The sequence below is a fragment of the Oncorhynchus mykiss genome, chromosome 16, assembly GCF_013265735.2.
Source record: "Oncorhynchus mykiss isolate Arlee chromosome 16, USDA_OmykA_1.1, whole genome shotgun sequence".
Lineage (NCBI taxonomy): Eukaryota > Metazoa > Chordata > Actinopteri > Salmoniformes > Salmonidae > Oncorhynchus > Oncorhynchus mykiss.
The window spans coordinates 22,107,594-22,127,564 of record NC_048580.1 but is presented as its reverse complement, the minus strand read 5'-3'; the positions used below and the strand labels follow the sequence as shown (position 1 = coordinate 22,127,564).

The following is a 19,971-nucleotide window of genomic DNA, read 5'->3' as shown; positions in this document are numbered from 1 at the left end:
AGCTGATGAGTCCACTAAAAACCCACAGTTGGGAGTCCAGAGACATAGGTTGTAGAACAACACAAACGTCTCTGATTTCATAACACGACACTACTCTATGCACAATAGCGATATAGAAAGCAATGCTCTACACTCCAAACAGAGAGACTAGAATAATCTGGTAGTTTATAAAAAGAAAAAATGCAAATCATGTACAAACTGGTTTGCTGTACTAAATGGTGGGGACAGAAGTGTAAACTTCCCGTCATTTGATCTGTCTGGAAAAGTCTGTGCCAGTCTGGATGATACCTGCATGCCTAGACTTGTGGGACGGCAACAGACAATCATTTCTGAACCAATCCATTGTTTCGCTGATTGTCTAATAACAAAGGCAACTGGTACCAAACGTTGTGTTACTAACACAGAAACAAATGAAGGAGATGTTAGAATATGGCCATCTTATATTGGTACAATCAAAACATATTTATCTGCATGTTTATGAGTTGAACATGATACCTCATTAAAAGTCAAATATGTTGTTATAATGCAAATACATGTTCATTCAATCCATGTAACTGCTTTAAAATGGGATTAAAGTACTCTGTAAATCTACTGTTATTTATTGTGTTCAAAGTCTGTTAAGCTCAGAATAACAACAGATGAGTGCCAGGATGGTGTTCGGGGAGGGGCACCCCCGTCCCCTCCCCCAGCCACTCTCCTCCGTCCTCACACCGTCTTTCTGAAGTTTTACGCGCAGGGGCTTGGGCCAGTTAAAAAGCTGTAAAAATGTCCTCAGATGTTGATGACTATTTAAGCCTGTGTGACTGAAGGTGTGACAGACAGACATCGCCTTGGGACTTGTAGTCTTTGGACAGCAGGCGTTTGCTCACTCTTGAACTCTGAATAGATCAATGGTGCTCAGTGTGTGTGTGTGTGTGTGTGTGTGTGTGTGTGTGTGTGCGTGTGTGTGTGTGTGTGTGTGTGTGTGTGTGTGTGTGTGTGTGTGTGTGTGTGTGTGTGTGTGTGTGTGTGCATGGGTGCAAACAGTATGTGTGTGTGTGTATGTGTGTTTTAACAAACCATGTGAGTGCGTGTGAGTAACTGAGTAAACGGTACTTTCAAAAGGGGTCCAAGTATTTCACCTTTTCTAATTGGGCGGTTTGCTCTGTAGACATCTGGTCAATACTGGCATGAGCGTTTCGGTTTTGGAATGATTTATCTTGGATTTCCTAATTCCCTTGTTTCTACGAAGTTATTCTATAAGAAATTATTTGCATATGGTCCACTTCAGAAGCTACTTGGAGGACAAATCTTGATACATTCAGTATAAAGTATATTTGAGGCTTTTTGTTGGCAAGGACTGCTGACATATTCTACGGCCTAAATTTAAATTCCTTTCTTTGACATTAATTATAGTCGATATAGATGCCAAGACTAGGACATGTTTGGAGACACATAAAGCTCTGACATTGAAGACCTCGTAGGGAAGACTGGTTACACCCGAGCTGGTTATGGCATGCATGTTTCTTTAATTTGACGGCTGTTTTTATGCACGTAGCAGCGTAAATCCGTGGATGGAGAGTGGCAGCGGCCGCTGCCCAGGCCTGCAGGAGCTTGGGACACCCCACAGAGAGGCACTCGGGGCTGGGGCAGAAGGCCGAGGGCACTGGGGGTGGAGGGGGGTTGGGACCTGTGTGTGTTTGTGTGTGTGTGTGTGTTACCTAAGCACAAGGGTGTAACTGAGAACAGATGGGAGTGACGCTGCCACTTGACCCATCCATCAGAGTCTGGCCTGTCCATTAAACTGGCAATCCTTATAGACTGTGTGTTGGACACGCACTCATGCACGCGTACACACACCCACACACACTGGAGCACACACACAGCAGGTCCGACATGGACACTCGTCCACAGAGGAGGTATGATTGGAAGCAGACATTCCACCCCCCCGCCAACCCTCCAGACCTAACCGCCCATTCCTTAGTCCCATTCAAAAAACACCTGTATTTTATTGCCGTTACTCCATTTCAGACGTGACACCGACCATTTTTGACCCTTGACCCTTCTCCTGGCCCTGTCACAAGAGGAAAAATATATAAAACACTGCGGCAGAAAAAAAAGGTAGAACGAATTGGAGGATTAGAGAGAAGAAGAGAAGAGATGAGAAGAGCATTCTCCTCGGACAGAGAGGGAGAGAAAGTGAGAGAGGAGGAGAGAAAGGGAAAGAGACAGGTTCTAAAAGGGGCTAGGATTGCTCTGATAAATCATGGTGCCAGCCGCCCAGGTTGAGGGCCGTTTCCACGGGAACGTTCATTTCCGTCACATCTTGCTATCCGAGAGGAAGGCGATAAAGTTTTTACCGCCGCGCGGGTCTGACCCCGAACTGCTCCGCTTTGATAAAAACAGATTGCACAGCCTCCAGGGCCCAAGCACGGGTTGAGTGTGTGTGTATGTGTGTATGATGGGTCTTGCAATAGCACCGGGGACATATATTTCCATACAGCTGCTGCCAATATCAACACATCTGTGAGAGTCTTATCTATACGTGTGTTACTTGTCATTTGTTAAGGGTAAAAGACTGCTGCTAAAGTCAATTACTGTGTCACATTGCATGTGGTACCATGGTCAATTGCTCTGTGAGTGGAATAATAGAATGGGTACTGTTTAACTGTACTACAGTACAGTGTGATAAAAAATGATTTAACATGGACAATAGTAACGTGCTGTCCCGTACTTGACTCCTTTTGGTTTAAAAGCTGCTTGGGTTAGCCCCAGAGTGGAAAACTGACCAGGGGTCAAATACGGGAGATTCTCACCATGAAATCTCCAACAAAAGCCCTTCACAGCTATGAGTGTTGGCAGTTCTCATCATCCATGTTGTTTTGAGCTCTCTATAAGCGATCCCTTAACATCTCACACTAACCTACAGAACTGAGAAAGAATGCAGTCTCCCTCTGCTATTGATTTGCATATTTCCCCGAGCAACAAGCGCAGGAAAATTGGGTTGTTCTCCAATAAGAAAAAGCTCTCGACGTAAGCCAGAAAAATATTCACTGCAAATTCAAAACATTCCACAATTCAAACACCACTTTTTCCACGAGAAATAACTCATATACTAATTTAATGTGGCTTGTGGTCCAGAGGAATATTTTTTTCTGTGGATTTTTGCAAGAACAGCTTCTGTGACAAATTATTTACTTACAGAGGCATGGTATCAGTTTGGAAGTGAGGATGCCAGCCTAATTCTTAGAACAGTGTTACCATTTCAGTCAATGCTATAGGGTTATACAGTGGGAAGAACAAGTATTTGATACACTGCCGATTTTCCTACTTAGAAAGCATGTAGAGGTCTGTAATTTTTTATCATAGGTACACTTCAACTGTGAGAGACGGAATCTAAAACAAAAATCCAGAAAATCACATTATATGATTTTTAAGTAATTAATTTGCATTTTAACGCATGACATATGTAAGTATTTGATCACCTACCAACCAGTAAGAATTCTGGCTCTCACAGACCTGTTAGTTTTTCTTTAAGAAGCCCTCCTGTTCTCCACTCATTACCTGTATTAACTGCACCTGTTTGAACTCGTTACCTGTATAAAAGACACCTGTCCACACACTCAATCAAACAGACTCCAACCTCTCCACAATGGCCAAGACCAGACAGCCGTGTAAGGACATCAGGGATACAATTGTAGACCTGCACACGGCTGGAAAGGGCTCCAGGACAATAGGCAAGCAGCTTGGTGAGAAAGCAACAACTGTTGGCGCAATTATTAGAAAATGGATGAAGTTCAAGATGAAGGTCAATCACCTTCGGTCTGGGGCTCCATGCAAGATCTTACCTCGTGGGGCATCAATGATCATGAGGAAGGTGAGGGATCAGCCCAGAACTACACGGCAGGACCTGGTCAATGACCTGAAGAGAGCTGGGACCACAGTCTCAAAGAAAACCATTAGTAACACATTACACCGTCATGGATTAAAATCCTGCAGTGCACGCAAGGTCCCCCTGCTCAAGCCAGCGCATGTCCAGGCCCGTCTGAAGTTTGCCAATGACCATCTGGATGATCCAGAGGAGGAATGGGAGAAGGTCATGTGGTCTGATGAGACAAAAATAGAGCTTTTTGGTCTAAACTCCACTCGCCGTGTTTGGAGGAAGAAGAAGGATGAGTACAACCCCAAGAACACCATCCCAACCGTGAAGCATGGAGGTGGAAACATCATTCTTTGGGATTCTTTGAGAAAATCTTTGGAGGGAGCTGAAAGTCCGTATTGCCCAGCGACAGCCCCGAAACCTGAAGGATCTGGAGAAGGTCTGTATGGAGGAGTGGGCCAAAATCCCTGCTGCAGTGTGTGCAAACCTGGTCAAGAACTACAGGAAACGTATGATCTCTGTAATTGCAAACAAAGGTTTCTGTACCAAATATTAAGTTCTGCTTTTCTGATGTATCAAATACTTATGTCATGCAATAAAATGCAAATGAATTACTTAAAAATCATACAATGTGATTTTCTGGATTTTTGTTTTAAATTCCGTCTCTCACAGTTGAAGTGTACCTATGATAAAAATGACAGACCTCTACAAGCTTTGTAAGTAGGAAAACCTGCAAAAGCGGCAGTGTATCAAATACTTGTTCTCCCCACTGTATACAGTACAGTTTATACAGTGGGGCAAAAAAGTATTTAGTCAGCCACCAATTGTGCAAGTTCTCCCACTTAAAAAGATGAGAGAGGCCTGTAATGTTCATCATAGGTACACTATGACAGACAAAATGAGCAAAAAAAAACCCACATTTGTAGGATTTTTTATGAATTTATTTACAAATTATGGTGGAAAATAAGTATTTGGTCACCTACAAACAAGCAAGATTTCTGGCTCTCACAGACCTGTAACTTCTTCTTTAAGAGGCTCCTCTGTCGTCCACTCGTTACCTGTATTAAGAGCACCTGTTTGAACTTGTTATCAGTATAAAAGACACCTGTCCACAACCTCAAACAGTCACACTCCAAACTCCACTATGGCCAAGACCAAAGAGCTGTCAAAGGACACCAGAAACAAAATTGTAGACCTGCACCAGGCTGGGAAGACTGAATCTGCAATAGGTAAGCAGCTTGGTTTGAATAAATAAACTGTGGGAGCAATTATTAGTAAATGGAAGACATACAAGACCACTGATAATCTCCCTCGATCTGGGGCTCTACGCAAGATCTCACCCCGTGGGGTCAAAATGATCACAAGAACGGTGAGCAAAAATCCCAGAACCACACGGGGGGACCTAGTGAATGACCTGCAGAGAGCTGGGACCAAAGTAACAAAGCCTACCATCAGCAAGGGCATTGAAGATGAAACGTGGCTGGGTCTTTCAGCATGACACTGATCCCAAACACACCGCCCGGGCAACGAAGGAGTGGCTTCGTAAGAAGCATTTCAAGGTCCTGGAGTGGCCTAGCCAGTCTCCAGATCTCAACCCCATAGAAAATCTTTGGAGGGAGTTGAAAGTCCGTGTTGCCCAGCAACAGCCCCAAAACATCACTGCTCTAGAGGAGATCTGCATGGAGGAATGGGCCAAAATACCAGCAACAGTGTGTGAAAACCTTGTGAAGACTTACAGAAAATGTTTGACCTCTGTTATTGCCAACAAAGGGTATATAACAAAGTATTGAGATAAACTTTTGTTATTGACCAAATACTTATTTTCCACCATAATTTGCAAATAAATTCATTAAAAATCCTACAATGTGAATTTCTGGATTTTTTCCCCCTCATTTTGTCTGTCATAGTTGAAGTGTACCTATGATGAAAATTACATGCCTCCCTCATCTTTTTAAGTGGGAGAACTTGCACAATTGGTGGCTGACTAAATACTTTTTTTCCCCACTGTATTGCACTTTTTGAAAATAAATAGCCATTTTTAATTTAAAAAAAATAATGAATCTACTGAATCGACTGAATTGAAAAGGACTATACCACAAACACTATTGTGAAATATACGCCTATAGTATAAAACCTATTCTCCATACCTTTGCAGGCACGGCGGTGTGTGATGGGCCTGGCCATATCCCGGTAGAAGCCCTCCTTGCAGTAGTGGCAGTGGCGTCCGGCCGTGTTGTGGCGACAGTTCATGCACACGCCTCCGCTCTTCCTCCCCGACAACTTGTACAGCTCCATGTTGAAGCGGCAGCGCCGGGCGTGTAGGTTGCAGTTGCACGCTACGAGAGGGAGGGATGAGGGGAGGGGAAAAGAGAGGGGGGGAAAGAAAGGTTAGACGTCTTGAGCGTTCAGTGAGAATAGGTGCACTTCTTCATAATCAAAATACGTCCGAGGCACTTTGAAACAGGAAAAGTTGAAAAACCTTTGTTAAATTGGCATCGCCACAGTTTGAAAACAAGGCACAACACTATGGGTATAGTGTGGGTATACTTTATACATCAAAATAATTTCCAAAGCACATTTTGAAAACACTCATTCAGATATATGAGCAATAGATGAAGCATTTACTGAAAGTCCTACAGTGTACTTTACCAGTATACAGTGTAGGATGTAGCTTAGCGTCAATACCATTATGATTCAATCAGAGTAGAGGGTGTGTGCTTCGTGGCTGTTACAGAAGTCATCAATCATGAGGCATATATTTTCAGAGATCATTTTCCTCCTTCCATAATTAATGACTGGACCCGCTCTTTGCTCGCTAGTTATTAACAGACCCTTTTAATATCATGAATCCCTTATGAGCAGAACTAACCTCTCCCATCTAGTCTAAGACCTCTGTAGTCCGATAGAGGAGTAGGAAAGGCCCATGTACTGTAAATTCTCAAGTCATGTGTCTTATACGTAGCACCACAAGGATTGATCACTGTGGAAACTGTCTGTATGCCAATCAATCACAATATATATTTACATTTAGTCACATGTATTTCATGTATCGGGCGGCAGGTAGCCTAGCGGTTAGAGAGGCGAGCCAGCAACCGGAGGGTTGCCAGTTCAAATCCTGGGTACGACTAGAACATCTGGTGGGAATTGAGCTGGCAACCAGAGGGTTGCTGGTATCAAATCGTAGATGCCATTGCCTGCTGTGCCCTCGGGCAAGGCACCTTAACCCCCCACAAAAACAGCTCCACGGGCGCCCAGTGTGACAGCCCCCCACACCTCTCCAGAACCTGTGTCTGTATGTGTGTCTTTCGGAGGGGTTAAAATCAAATCAAATTGTATTTGTCACGTGCCCTGAATACAACAAGTGTAGGTAGACCTTATAGTGAAATGCTTACGTACAGGCTCTAACCAACAGTGCAATTTCTAAGTAAAAAAATAATATAACAATAAATAAAGGTATTAGGTGAACAATAGGCAAGTAAAGAAATAAAAACAACAGTAAAAAGACAATGAAAAATAACAGTATTGAGAATATATACAGTAGCGAGGCTATAACAGTAGTGAGGCTATATACAGGCACCGGTTAGTCGGGCTGATTGAGGTAGTATGTAGATATGGTTAAAGTGACTATGTATATATGATAAACAGAGAGTAGCAGTAGGGTAAAAGAGGGGTTGGCGGGTGGTGGGACACGATGCAGATAGCCAATGTGCGGGGGCACCGGTTGGTCGGGCTTATTGAGGTAGTATGTACATGAATGTATAGTTAAAGTGACTAAGCATATATGATAAACAGAGAGTAGCAGCAGCGTAAAAGAGAGGGGGGGGGGGGGGGTTGGGGGTGGGGTAGCCATTTGATAACCTGTTCTTATGGCTTGGGGGTAAAAACTGTTTTTTACATTGTGAACCTAGCAAGTCAATGTAGCTAGCTAGCTAGTACTAAAGCCAACTTTATTTTTCATTACTTCAATTCACAAGATAGAATGAACCCGAATTAGGGCCATCAGGAATTGAAACTCTGCGATTCTTGAGCTTGGACGCTGCCATTGTACGTGACGCAACGAGAGTGCAACATGGGCAGTGAAGCAGCTTTCATTGATTTCAAAGGAAGCATTTCCTCAATGGCTGACAGCAATGTCGGACGCCCGATGGCTATAGCGTTGCAGGGCTGTTAGGAAGAAACATTGAGAGGAACCAAGATGCTCTCTGCCAGTCATTTGGATATGAACACTCTTTGATCTCCAGGGCTGTGTTTGAAATGCCACCCTATTCCCTATATACAGTAGTGCACTACTTCAAGGGTGCAATTTTGTTCGCAGGCCAGGTAGGGTGTGGGAGATCTGCCCCTGAGATGGGAGAGCCCTGGCCCAAATCCTTAACCCCAGTCAGGTTCAATTCAAACCTGAACTCAGATTCCTCTAACACTTGGCCAAGTGTTCAAAGAATATTGCCAGAGCGTTTGGTGCCAGTTCAAAGTGATCCACGGAAACGATTTGCGAGAAGCAAACAACAACAAAGAACTTGGATCCCAAAAAGTATCAGCAGAGGACACTTCTCTGGGGGGGGGGGACAAAATAAATGTAATCAGATGTAATCAGATGTGAGTGTATTGACTGCAGTGAGTCAAAACAGGGTTCTATATCAATGACTGTTTCGTAAGACGTAGACCACAACAGTCTGCACTGAATAAAAGCATGGAGCCATGAAGTGTTGCCAGTCACAGTGTGTGAGAGAGAGAGACTGACTGTGACTGACTTCTCTAAGGTCAGTGTTGTAACAACATCCAGCACAGGGACTGCCACCGTGTCAAGCATTCATTTTTTTAAGGAAAGCTTTTCATTTGATAACAAAATTACCTTTGATGGGACCATGAGACACTTGAATGAAAAATGTAAGGCCATATCAATAATAACTGGAATTTCAAATCAAATTGTACTGGTCACATACACATGGCTGGCAGATGTTATTGTGAGTGTAGCGAAACGCTTATGCTTCTAGATCTGACAGTGCAACAGTATCTAACAGGTAATATCTAACAATTCCACAACAAAACCTAATATCTAACAAATTCCACAACAAAACCTAATATCTAACAATTCCACAACAAAACCTAATGCACACAATCTAGTAAAGGAATGGGATGAGAATATATAAGTATAAAATATATGGTTGAGCAGTGACAGAACGGCTAAGATGCAATAGATAGTGAAGAACATATAGTGAAGGATACAGTATATACATATGAAATTAGTAATGCAAGATATGTAAACATTATTAAAGTGACTAGTGTTCCATTTATTAAAGTGGCCAATGATATCAAGTCTGTAGGTAGGCAGCCGCCTCTCGTGCTAGTGGTGGCTGTTTAACAATCTGATAGCCTTGAGATAGAAGCTGTTCAATCTCTCTGTCCCAGCTTTGATGCACCTGTACTGACCTCGACTTCTAGATGGAAGCGGGGTGAACAGACAGTGGCTCGGGTGGTTCTTGTCCATGATTATCTTTTTGGCCTTCCTGTGACATCGGGTGTTGTAGGTGTCCTGGAGGGCAGGAAGTTTGCCCCTGGATGATGCGTTGTACACACCGCACCACCCTCTGGCGTGCCCTGTGGATGTGGGCGGTGCAGTTACCGTACCAGGCGGTGATACAGCCCGACAAGATGCTCTCAATTGTGCACCTGTATAAGTTAGTGAGGGTTTTCGGGTGACAAGCCACATTTTTTTCAGCCTCCTGAGGTTGAAGAGGCACTGTTGTGCCTTCTTCACCACACTGTCTGTGTGCGTAGACCATTTCAGTTTGCCGGTTATATGTAACTTTCCACCTTCTCCACTGCTGTCCTGTCGATGTGGATAGGGGGGTGCTCCCTTTGCTGTTTCCTGAAGTCCACGATCATCGCTTTTGTTTTGCTTATATTGAGTGAGAGGTTATTTTCCTGACACCACACTCCGAGGGCCCTCACCTCCTCCCTGTAGGCTGTCTCATCATTGTTGGTAATCAAGCCTACCACTGTAGTGTCGTCTGCAAAGTTGATGATTGAGTTGGAGGCGTGCATGGTCACGCAGTTGTGGGTGAACATGGAGTACAGGAGAGGGCTGAGAACGCACCCTTGTTGGGCCCCAGTGTTGAGGGTCAGCGGAGTGGAGATGTCAGGAAGTCCAGGACCCAGTCGCACAGGGCGGTGTCGAGACTCAGGGTCTCAAGCTTAATGATGAGTTTGGAGGGTACTATGGTGTTGAATGCTGAGCTGTAGTCAATGAACAGCATTCTTACATAGGTAATCCTCTTGTCCAGATGGGATAGGGCAGTGTGCAGTGTGATGGCGATTGCATCATCTATGGACCTTTTGGGCGGTAAGCAAATTGGAGTGGGTCTAGGGTAACAGGTAGGGTGGAGGTGATATGGTCCTTGACTAGTCTATCAAAGCACTTCATGATGACAGAAATGAGTGCTACGGGGCGATAGTAATTTAGTTCAGTTACCTTAGCTTTCTTGGGAAAAGGAACAATGGTGGACATCTTGAAGCATGCCTTATTGCCTTATGGAGGGAATAACTACACTGTTTGTATTCGGTCATGTTTCCAGTCGCCTTGCCATGATTAAACGCGGTGGTACGTGCTTTCAGTTTTGCGCGAATGCTGCCATCAATCCACGGTTTCTGGTTAGGGAAGGTTTTAATAGTCACAGTGGGTACAACATCTCCTATACACTTCCTTATAAACGTGTTCACCGAGTCAGTGTATACGTCAATGTTATTCTCTGAGGCTACCTGGAACATATCAAAGTCCGCGTGATCAAAGCAATCTTGAAGCGTGGAATCCGATTGGTCCGACCAGCGTTGGATAGACCTAAGCATGGGCACTTCCTGTTTTAGTTTCTGCCTATAGTAGGGGAGCAACAAGATGGAGTCATGGTCAGATTTGCCAAAAGGAGGGTGGGGAAGGGCCTTGTATGCATCGCGGAAGTTAGAGTAGCATTGGTCGAGTGTGTTACTCGCTCGTGTACTGTAATCGATATGCTGATAGAATTTAGGTAGCCTTGTTCTCAGATTAGCTTTGTTGAAATCCCCAGCTACAATAAAAGCAGCCTCAGGATATATGGTTTCCAGTTTGCATAAAGTCCAGTGACGTTCCTTGATGTCCGTCTTGGTATCCGCCTGCGGGGGGATAAACATGGCTGAAACAAGCCGGCACTGGAATTCGGTTTCTCAACTGCTACTCAGCAAAGGGGTTTCTGGCACAGAGAGATGGGAACAGAGCCCTTTCTCGCTGCAGTTTTACAGGGTCGCAGGCTCCAGGAAAAGAGCACATTCACAGACTCCTTCTCTTGGCAATTACGCAGACAATTTGTATGGAATTCTGCAGTTAATTAAATACTAGTTAGGTTTGAATCCCTCTCGGACTTGTTCTTTTTCTGTAGCTATGCCGCTGCTGGCTCTTCGTGGTGTGTTTTAGGAGGCTGGTGGCACGGGGTCTGGGTTTGACCCTTGACCTCAAGCTATTTTAAGGGTTTGGGGAAGGGTTCACTGCCGCTACCTCGCTTTCCAACCATGGTGAAGTGTCAGGACCATAGACATGACATTATTGGTCTGGAAACTTGGATGGATGGCATCACGGTACAGTAAGAAGAACTGGGATGGGTGAAACCCACAGCAGACTAAATCATAATAAAAAAATAAAAAACAGTATATTAAAATACAGGTATTAAGGTGTGTGTTAGTCCGTGTGTGGGTGTGTATGTGCACACGTACATGTGTATGCGAGAGTACTATATGTGTGTGTCAGTGTGTAAAAACAGCATGTCCAATTTCTCCTTAAGAGGATGTGACAAAGAACACACCCGCTGGAACAAGGGCCGGAGGGTGGTATAGAGGTTGGAAAAAGGGGAGGAGGGGGTGGAGATTGTGATCAAACGCCTCAAACACACACACACACAGCTGCGAGCACTTGTGTCCATTAACACCTTGTAGTGGGACATGAAAGCAGGAGGATCACTGGCACCCTTTTCTCCAGCCTTAATCCTTTACTGCCACACGGCCCACCTTCATAGCAGATATAAGTGGAGGAATTTAAAGTTCAACTCAATATTAGGACTTTTCTACACAAAGCTGGATCAACAGATGGTCTAAACTGTCATTTTGAATATGAATGAATTCAACAATAGAAAAAAGGTCCAAGCGTTCTAGAGTTGCTATCCAACATAAGAGGAGAGATCAGATGTCGGATTAGACCTGTTGAGAAAGAGAGAGTGTGCTTGTGTGTTGTGAATCAGTTGCTTTCACTACCGACTGGACCTGATGCTTCAAACAGGACTTGTGCTCATTATTCCGCCCTCTCTTTAAAAAGAGCTTGGGAAGTGGGGAAGAAAGAGAAATGAGAGAGAGGAGAAAAATAGAGAGAGGAGTGGAGGAGAGGAGAAAGATAGAGAGGAGTGAAGGAGAGGCGAAAGAGAGGAGAGGAGTGGAGGAGAGGAGAAGGATAGAATGGAAGAGAGAGATAGAGAGAGGAGTGGAGGAGAGGAGAAAGAGATGAGAGGAGTGGAGGAGAGGAGAAAGATAGAGGAGTGGAGGAAGATAGAGGAGAGGAGTGGAGGAGAGGAGAAAGATAGAGGAGTGGAGGAAGATAGAGGAGAGGAGTGGAGGAGAAAGATAGAGAGAGGTGTGGAGGAGAGGAGAAAGATAGAGGTGTGGAGGAGAGGAGAAAGAGAGAGAGGTGTGGAGGAGGGGAGAAAGATAGAGAGAGGAGTGAAGGAGAGGAGAAAGAGAGAGGAGAGGAGTGGAGGAGAGGAGAAAGAGAGAGGAGAGGAGTGGAGGAGAGGAGAAAGATAGACAGAGGTGGGGGGCTGTCAACTTCACCTCAGTGCCTGCTCCAGGATTTGCTGCAGCACTTGGAATGTTTATGGGTTTGTTTTGAAGTGATGTGCACACAACCACTAACACACACACACACACACTCACACACACAGGTACACAAAACACACACGCACGCGCACACAGCAGACAAACTCCCTCTAATTAGGCTCAGCAGGGATAACTGAAAACTGGCGAGGGCCATTTTTCAATTCATTAACACATCAAAGCTCCACTGGAGCTCTCCAAAAACACTCGCTAATTGTTATCTGTTGGAGGAAAAACCGGAGGGGGTTCGAAAGAAGGCTTATGGGGGAAACAGCAGAGGACCCTGGGAGGCAAGGGCCCGAGCGAGCGTTTTTTTATAGGTCAGAGTCGAACGCTCCGAACTAAGTCCCTGTTGGTGCTGCTGCTGTGTGAAATTCCACAGACAAACGAAGACAAAGCCTCGGCAAATAGACAGCTGCTGAGACAAAGGATACGGGAGAGGTGTAGGGAGAGAGGAAACTAACAACACAGCAAGAGAGGGAGAGAGAGTTGTCTCATTGTGCCCCTCTACACGGAAACATTTGGGGCGGATCTCCACTTTCTCACTGTTAGTGGTGTCTAGTTCTTCTAATCAGGTCCATTCTGGGATTGGAATCTTACTGTTATATGGAATGATGAAGTCCTGGGTCATTGTCATTAGGCACCAAACAGAAGAAAACAAACTAAAACAGGGAGAGACAACCTGGAGTTATCCAATAAGAAACACTTGTTTTCGGGAGGGCCCTATGTTGTGTCATAATGAATACAACCCTGTTGTGTTGGAACACACCTGCCATTGAATAACCTGTAAAACATAAATATGCATGTGCCTACTCTGTGCTAGATGCTTTCTCCATTATGCTTTCAAGTCCATTACAGAACAAAAAGGAACATGAGCAGACGCACACGCACACAGGTGCTTGTTCTGAAATACTGCAAAGTAGCGTGCATTTGTACTCCCCAGGCCTGCTAGTAGTGCTCTGGTGTCCAGTAAATCGGATACTACGTCTGCTGGAGAATGGAGAACTGAGAGACAGAGACAGAGACAGATATGGGGCGGGAAAGAGAGTGAGAGAGAGAGAGAGGGAGAGAGAGAGAGAGAGAGATATGGGAGAACAGCTCCCACCATCGTTTTCTCACAGCGGGTCCTAATTGGTTCCACTCATTCCAAACGTGTTATTTCAGTCCGGCATCAGTCTGATTACCATATCAAACCCTACATATCACAATATTTACTCCACCCACACTTCATTAGTAGCCTTGTTAGTTTGGTTTGTTTATGTGCAAAGTACACATAAAGTACATCAACTACAGTTCTGTGTGTCTTAGAGAACAACCTTCCATGTAGGTAAAACCAATAGGAAAGACAAGGAAGTTTGGCTTGTTTTCTTAATGGCAGACGTTCATTGACAAATGGTCTGCTGAAGCCGAACTAGAAGGTGTCTACACACAAACCGGTTCAGCCTATGAAAAAGTTTATTAAACGTCCCATGGCAAATTGGCTCTGAAAAAAGTGCTATCCTAATAAAAACTCAAATGCATTGAGTGTGCAATGTCTCAACTCCAGCTCCATATGTTAGGGATCTAACCTAATGTTTTGGCCCAAGCCAAGCCAGTGCGCCCAGCCAATTGATTTTGGATGCCTGTACGAACCCAAATCCCATGGCTAAAATTGGTCCTTGAAAATCGGAGCCCCCCCATGCCCAGGCCCCCGTCCAAACCTGGAGCCCCCCTGGGGTGCCCTGGGCCTGGCTACCACCGCCCGCAATGTGGGCCCCTGCCATCCACAGTGAGTCTGCCTGTATGTTTACGTGTGTGTGTGCTTGTGCGCACGTCCGTGTGTGTGCCAGGCTGCAGGCAGGTCCATGATTCCCTGGCCGGGGTATGACCACAGGCACGCGCCTGCCTGTGGATGGGCTCCGTGCCGCTTGGCCTGGTCCAACCACCTGCTCCAGAGCACCGGGGGAGCACCGGTTCATTATCTCCTCATTAGAGCCAGGTCCAGAGTACACACTCTGACAGGCACACACACTCACACACACAGATACACACACACACACACAAACAAACACAAAACATACACACGGGGGGACACACATATTTACGCACACTCAAACCAGGAACCAATGACCACACACTGAAGAGAAGGGACCGGGGACCGAACACAACTTAACACCAGAAAGCCGAGGGACATGAGACTATATTAGATGACCACAGCGAACCACAATGACCAGAGACTAGAGATGAGGGAAGACTAGATACTGTGAGTGTAGACTAAGGCTACAGACCAGACACTACTAGGGTCTAAAGCCCTGGGGAAACAACAGCCCCATGTCTATCATTTATCTAAGAGAGACACTTCTGGCCCAGTAGCACGAGGAGGGGTTGTGGGCACACACACACGCCTAACGTTTCTCAGTTTCTCCCTCCCTTCCCCTTGACCCTCTCTACCCTCATTTTGCGGTTAGCCACACGCCGTCGGCTTAAGAGCCAGCTCTCGGGAGCCCTTTTGAACTGAGAGTCCCTTAATTCTCCCCCTCTCTCTCTCCCCCTCTCTCTCTCTCCCTATTTCAACACACACCTATTTTCTTTCTTCCACTTTTTCTCTCTCCCCATTTCTCTCTCTCTCCCTCACCTATCTCTCTCTCTCTTTCTCTCGCACTCGCTCCCCCCATCTCTCTCTCTCGCTCTCCCTCCCTCCATCTCTCTCTCTCTCTGGATGGCATCAACAGGGGGAAGAGTTTAACAAGATTAGGCTGGAGGGATGCCAGATTGGGGCCTGTTGTCAGTTGGAGTCTGCCTAAACTCTGGTCTTTCTAGTCCACTTCACCTCGCCACGTATAAACATTGTTATCTCTGTCCCCTCTCTTTCGCTTTCTTTCTTTCTTTCCACTGGAAATACCCAGTGGTCCAGGCGGGGGAACCTATTACACAATCATGTTAGCTCCATGTAGGACTGATACAATGAGATGAGGAAGATACACATTTTGGAATAGGATCTCTGCATGTAAGCCACTGTATTTGGCGAAACTGAATTCTAAGGCTTAATGTGGACTGCAGTTGCTGTAAATGGTTTAGGAGAGATGGATCATATTGAGAGAGATGAACTGTAGGCTGTGGGTTAGGTGAAGAAGTGAAGGGTAAACTGATGGTTAAAGAGTTGAGGCAAAAGGTAATACTGACATTAGGGGTTAGGTGTTGAGGTGAACCGGAGGTGGAGTGGGTAATACCTATAAATAACTGAGATATTCCACTGAGGAGAGAGAGAGAAAGTGGAAGAAAAGAAAAGAGGTGTGTGTTGAGAGAGAGAGAGAGAGAGAAAGTGGAAGAAAAGAAAAGAGGTGTGTGTTGAGAGAGAGAGAGAGAGAAAGTGGAAGAAAAGAAAAGAGGTGTGTGTTGAGAGAGAGAGAGAGAGAGAAAGTGGAAGAAAAGAAAAGAGGTGTGTGTTGAGAGAGAGAGAGAGAGAGAAAGTGGAAGAAAAGAAAAGAGGTGTGTGTTGAGAGAGAGAGAGAAAGTGGAAGAAAAGAAAAGAGGTGTGTGTTGAGAGAGAGAGAGAGAGAGAGAGAGAAAGTGGAAGAAAAGAAAAGAGGTGTGTGTTGAGAGAGAGAGAGAGAGAGAGAGAGAGAGAAAGTGGAAGAAAAGAAAAGAGGTGTGTGTTGAGAGAGAGAGAGAGAGAGAGAGAGAGAGAGAGAGAGAGAGAGAGAGAGAGAGAAAGTGGAAGAAAAGAAAAGAGGTGTGTGTTGAGAGAGAGAAAGTGGAAGAAAAGAAAAGAGGTGTGTGTTGAGAGAGAGAGAGAGAGAGAGAGAGAGAGAGAGAGAGAGAGAGAGAGAGAGAAAGTGGAAGAAAAGAAAAGAGGTGTGTGTTGAGAGAGAGAGAGAGAGAGAGAGAAAGTGGAAGAAAAGAAAAGAGGTGTGTGTTGAGAGAGAGAGAGAGAGAGAGAGAGAGAGAGAGAGAGAGAGAGAGAGAAAGAGAAATAGAGAAAGAGAGAGAGAGAGAGAGAGAGAAAGTGGAAGAAAAGAAAAGAGGTGTGTGTTGAGAGAGAGAGAGAGAGAGAGAGAGAGAGAGAGAGAGAGAGAGAGAGAGAAAGTGGAAGAAAAGAAAAGAGGTGTGTGTTGAGAGAGAGAGAGAGAGAGAGAGAGAGAGAGAGAGAGAGCGAGAGAGAGAGAGAGAGAGAGAAAGAGAAATAGAGAAAGAGAGAGAGAGAAAGAGAGAGAGAGAGAAAGAGAGAGAGAGAGAAAGAAAGTGGAAGAAAAGAAAAGAGGTGTGTGTTGAGAGAGAGAGAGAGAGAGAGAGAGAGAGAGAGAGAGAGAAAGAGAAATAGAGAAAGAGAGAGAGAGAAAGAGAGAGAGAGAGAAAGTGGAAGAAAAGAAAAGAGGTGTGTGTTGAAATTGAGAGAGAGATGGCCTCCCGGGTGGCGCAGTGGTTAAGGGCGCCGTACTGCAGCGCCAGCTGTGCCATCAGAGTCCCTGGGTTCCCGCCCAGGCTCTGTCGTAACCGACCGCGACCGGGAGGTCCGTGGGGCGGCGCACAATTGGCCTAGCGTCGTCCGGGTTAGGGAGGGATTGGTCGGTAGGGATCTCCTTGTCTCATCACGCACCAGCGACTCCTGTGGCGGGCCGGGCGCAGTGCGCGCTAGCCAAGGTTGCCACGTGCCTCCGACACATTGGTGCGGCTGGCTTCCGGGTTGGATGCGCGCTGTACGGCTGGTTGGGTTGTGTATCGGAGGACGCATGACGTTCAACCTTCGTCTCTCCGGAGCCTGTACGGGAGTTGTAGCAATGAGACAAGATAGTAGCTACTACAACAATTGGATACCACGAAATTGGGAAGAAAAAGGGCTAAAATTCAAAAAAAAGAAATTGAGAGAGAGAGCGAGAGAGAGAGAGAGAAAGATAGATAGATGGGAAAGAGAGATAATGAGATGGGGAGAGAGAAAGAGAAGAATGGTACATTGAGAGAGAGAGAGAGAGAGAGAGAGAGAGAGAGAGAGAGAGAGAGAGAGAGAAATAGAGAAAGAGAGAGAGAGAGAGAGAGAAAGTGGAAGAAAAGAAAAGAGGTGTGTGTTGAGAGAGAGAGAGAGAGAGAGAGAGAGAGAGAGAGAGAGAGAGAGAGAGAAATAGAGAAAGAGAGAGAGAGAGAGAGAGAAAGTGGAAGAAAAGAAAAGAGGTGTGTGTTGAGAGAGAGAGAGAGAGAGAGAGAGAGAGAGAGAGAGAGAGAGAGAGAGAGAGAGAGAGAGAGAGAGAGAGAAAGTGGAAGAAAAGAAAAGAGGTGTGTGTTGAGAGAGAGAGAGAGAGAGAGAGAAAGTGGAAGAAAAGAAAAGAGGTGTGTGTTGAGAGAGAGAGAGAGAGAGAGAGAGAGAGAGAGAGAGAGAGAGAGAGAGAAAGAGAAATAGAGAAAGAGAGAGAGAGAGAGAGAGAGAAAGTGGAAGAAAAGAAAAGAGGTGTGTGTTGAGAGAGAGAGAGAGAGAGAGAGAGAGAGAGAGAGAGAGAGAGAGAGAGAGAAAGTGGAAGAAAAGAAAAGAGGTGTGTGTTGAGAGAGAGAGAGAGAGAGAGAGAGAGAGAGAGAGAGAGAGAGCGAGAGAGAGAGAGAGAGAGAAAGAGAAATAGAGAAAGAGAGAGAGAGAAAGAGAGAGAGAGAGAAAGAGAGAGAGAGAGAAAGTGGAAGAAAAGAAAAGAGGTGTGTGTTGAGAGAGAGAGAGAGAAAGAGAAATAGAGAAAGAGAGAAAGAGAGAGAGAGAGAAAGTGGAAGAAAAGAAAAGAGGTGTGTGTTGAAATTGAGAGAGAGATGGCCTCCCGGGTGGCGCAGTGGTTAAGGGCGCCGTACTGCAGCGCCAGCTGTGCCATCAGAGTCCCTGGGTTCCCGCCCAGGCTCTGTCGTAACCGACCGCGACCGGGAGGTCCGTGGGGCGGCGCACAATTGGCCTAGCGTCGTCCGGGTTAGGGAGGGATTGGTCGGTAGGGATCTCCTTGTCTCATCACGCACCAGCGACTCCTGTGGCGGGCCGGGCGCAGTGCGCGCTAGCCAAGGTTGCCACGTGCCTCCGACACATTGGTGCGGCTGGCTTCCGGGTTGGATGCGCGCTGTACGGCTGGTTGGGTTGTGTATCGGAGGACGCATGACGTTCAACCTTCGTCTCTCCGGAGCCTGTACGGGAGTTGTAGCAATGAGACAAGATAGTAGCTACTACAACAATTGGATACCACGAAATTGGGAAGAAAAAGGGCTAAAATTCAAAAAAAAGAAATTGAGAGAGAGAGAGAGCGAGAGAGAGAGAGAGAAAGATAGATAGATGGGAAAGAGAGATAATGAGATGGGGAGAGAGAAAGAGAAGAATGGTACATTGAAATTGACAGAGAGAGAGAGAGAGAGAGAGAGAGAGAGAGAGAGAGAGAGAGAGAGAGAGAGAGCCACATGTGTCATTGTGGTGGCCAGACCACCATGACCTCCAACAAGCAGATCGCCTGGCCAGATGGCACAAGGAAGGCTGAAAAACAGAGACAGAGGGAAATGATAGACAGATAGAGCATCAGATATGTACTTGTCAGATATTCGGCATTAAAAAGAGGTTAATCCAAAACGTTTTTGTGAAATAACAAAAATAATATATACAGTATTTAACCTGTCAAGTATATATACATACAGTGTCTTGTGAAAGTATTCGGCCCCCTTGAACTTTGCGACCTTTTGCCACATTTCAGGCTTCAAACATAAAGATATAAAACTGTATTTTTTTGTGAAGAATCAACAACAAGTGGGACACAATCATGAATTGGACGACATTTATTGGATATTTCAAACTTTTTTAACAAATCAAAAACTGAAAAATTGGGCGTGCAAAATTATTCAGCCCCTTTACTTTCAGTGCAGCAAACTCTCTCCAGAAGTCCAGTGAGGATTTCTGAATGATCCAATGTTGGCCTAAATGACTAATGATGATAAATACAATCCACCTGTGTGTAATCAAGTCTCCGTATAAATGCACCTGCACTGTGATAGTCTCAGAGGTCCGTCAAAAGCGCAGAGAGCATCATGAAGAACAAGGAACACACCAGGCAGGTCCGAGATACTGTTGTGAAGAAGTTTAAAGCCGGATTTGGATACAAAAAGATTTCCCAAGCTTTAAACATCCCAAGGAGCACTGTGCAAGCGATAATATTGAAATGGAAGGAGTATCAGACCACTGCAAATCTACCAAGACCTGGCCGTCCCTCTAAACTTTCAGCTCATACAAGGAGAAGACTGATCAG

At 45.4% G+C, this 19,971-nt stretch overlaps 1 protein-coding gene across 4 annotated transcripts in view; it reads right to left on the bottom strand.

Moving 5' to 3' along the window:
- ntn2 (netrin 2) overlaps positions 1–19,971 on the bottom strand; it is a 63,177-nt gene that overhangs the window by 16,720 nt on the left and 26,486 nt on the right. For all 4 annotated transcript variants that reach the window (XM_036946498.1, XM_036946500.1, XM_036946497.1 and 1 more), the window contains exon 3: positions 6,007–6,195. In XM_036946498.1, the coding sequence (XP_036802393.1) occupies positions 6,007–6,195 (189 nt within the window). The remainder of the gene's footprint in view (positions 1–6,006; positions 6,196–19,971) is intronic.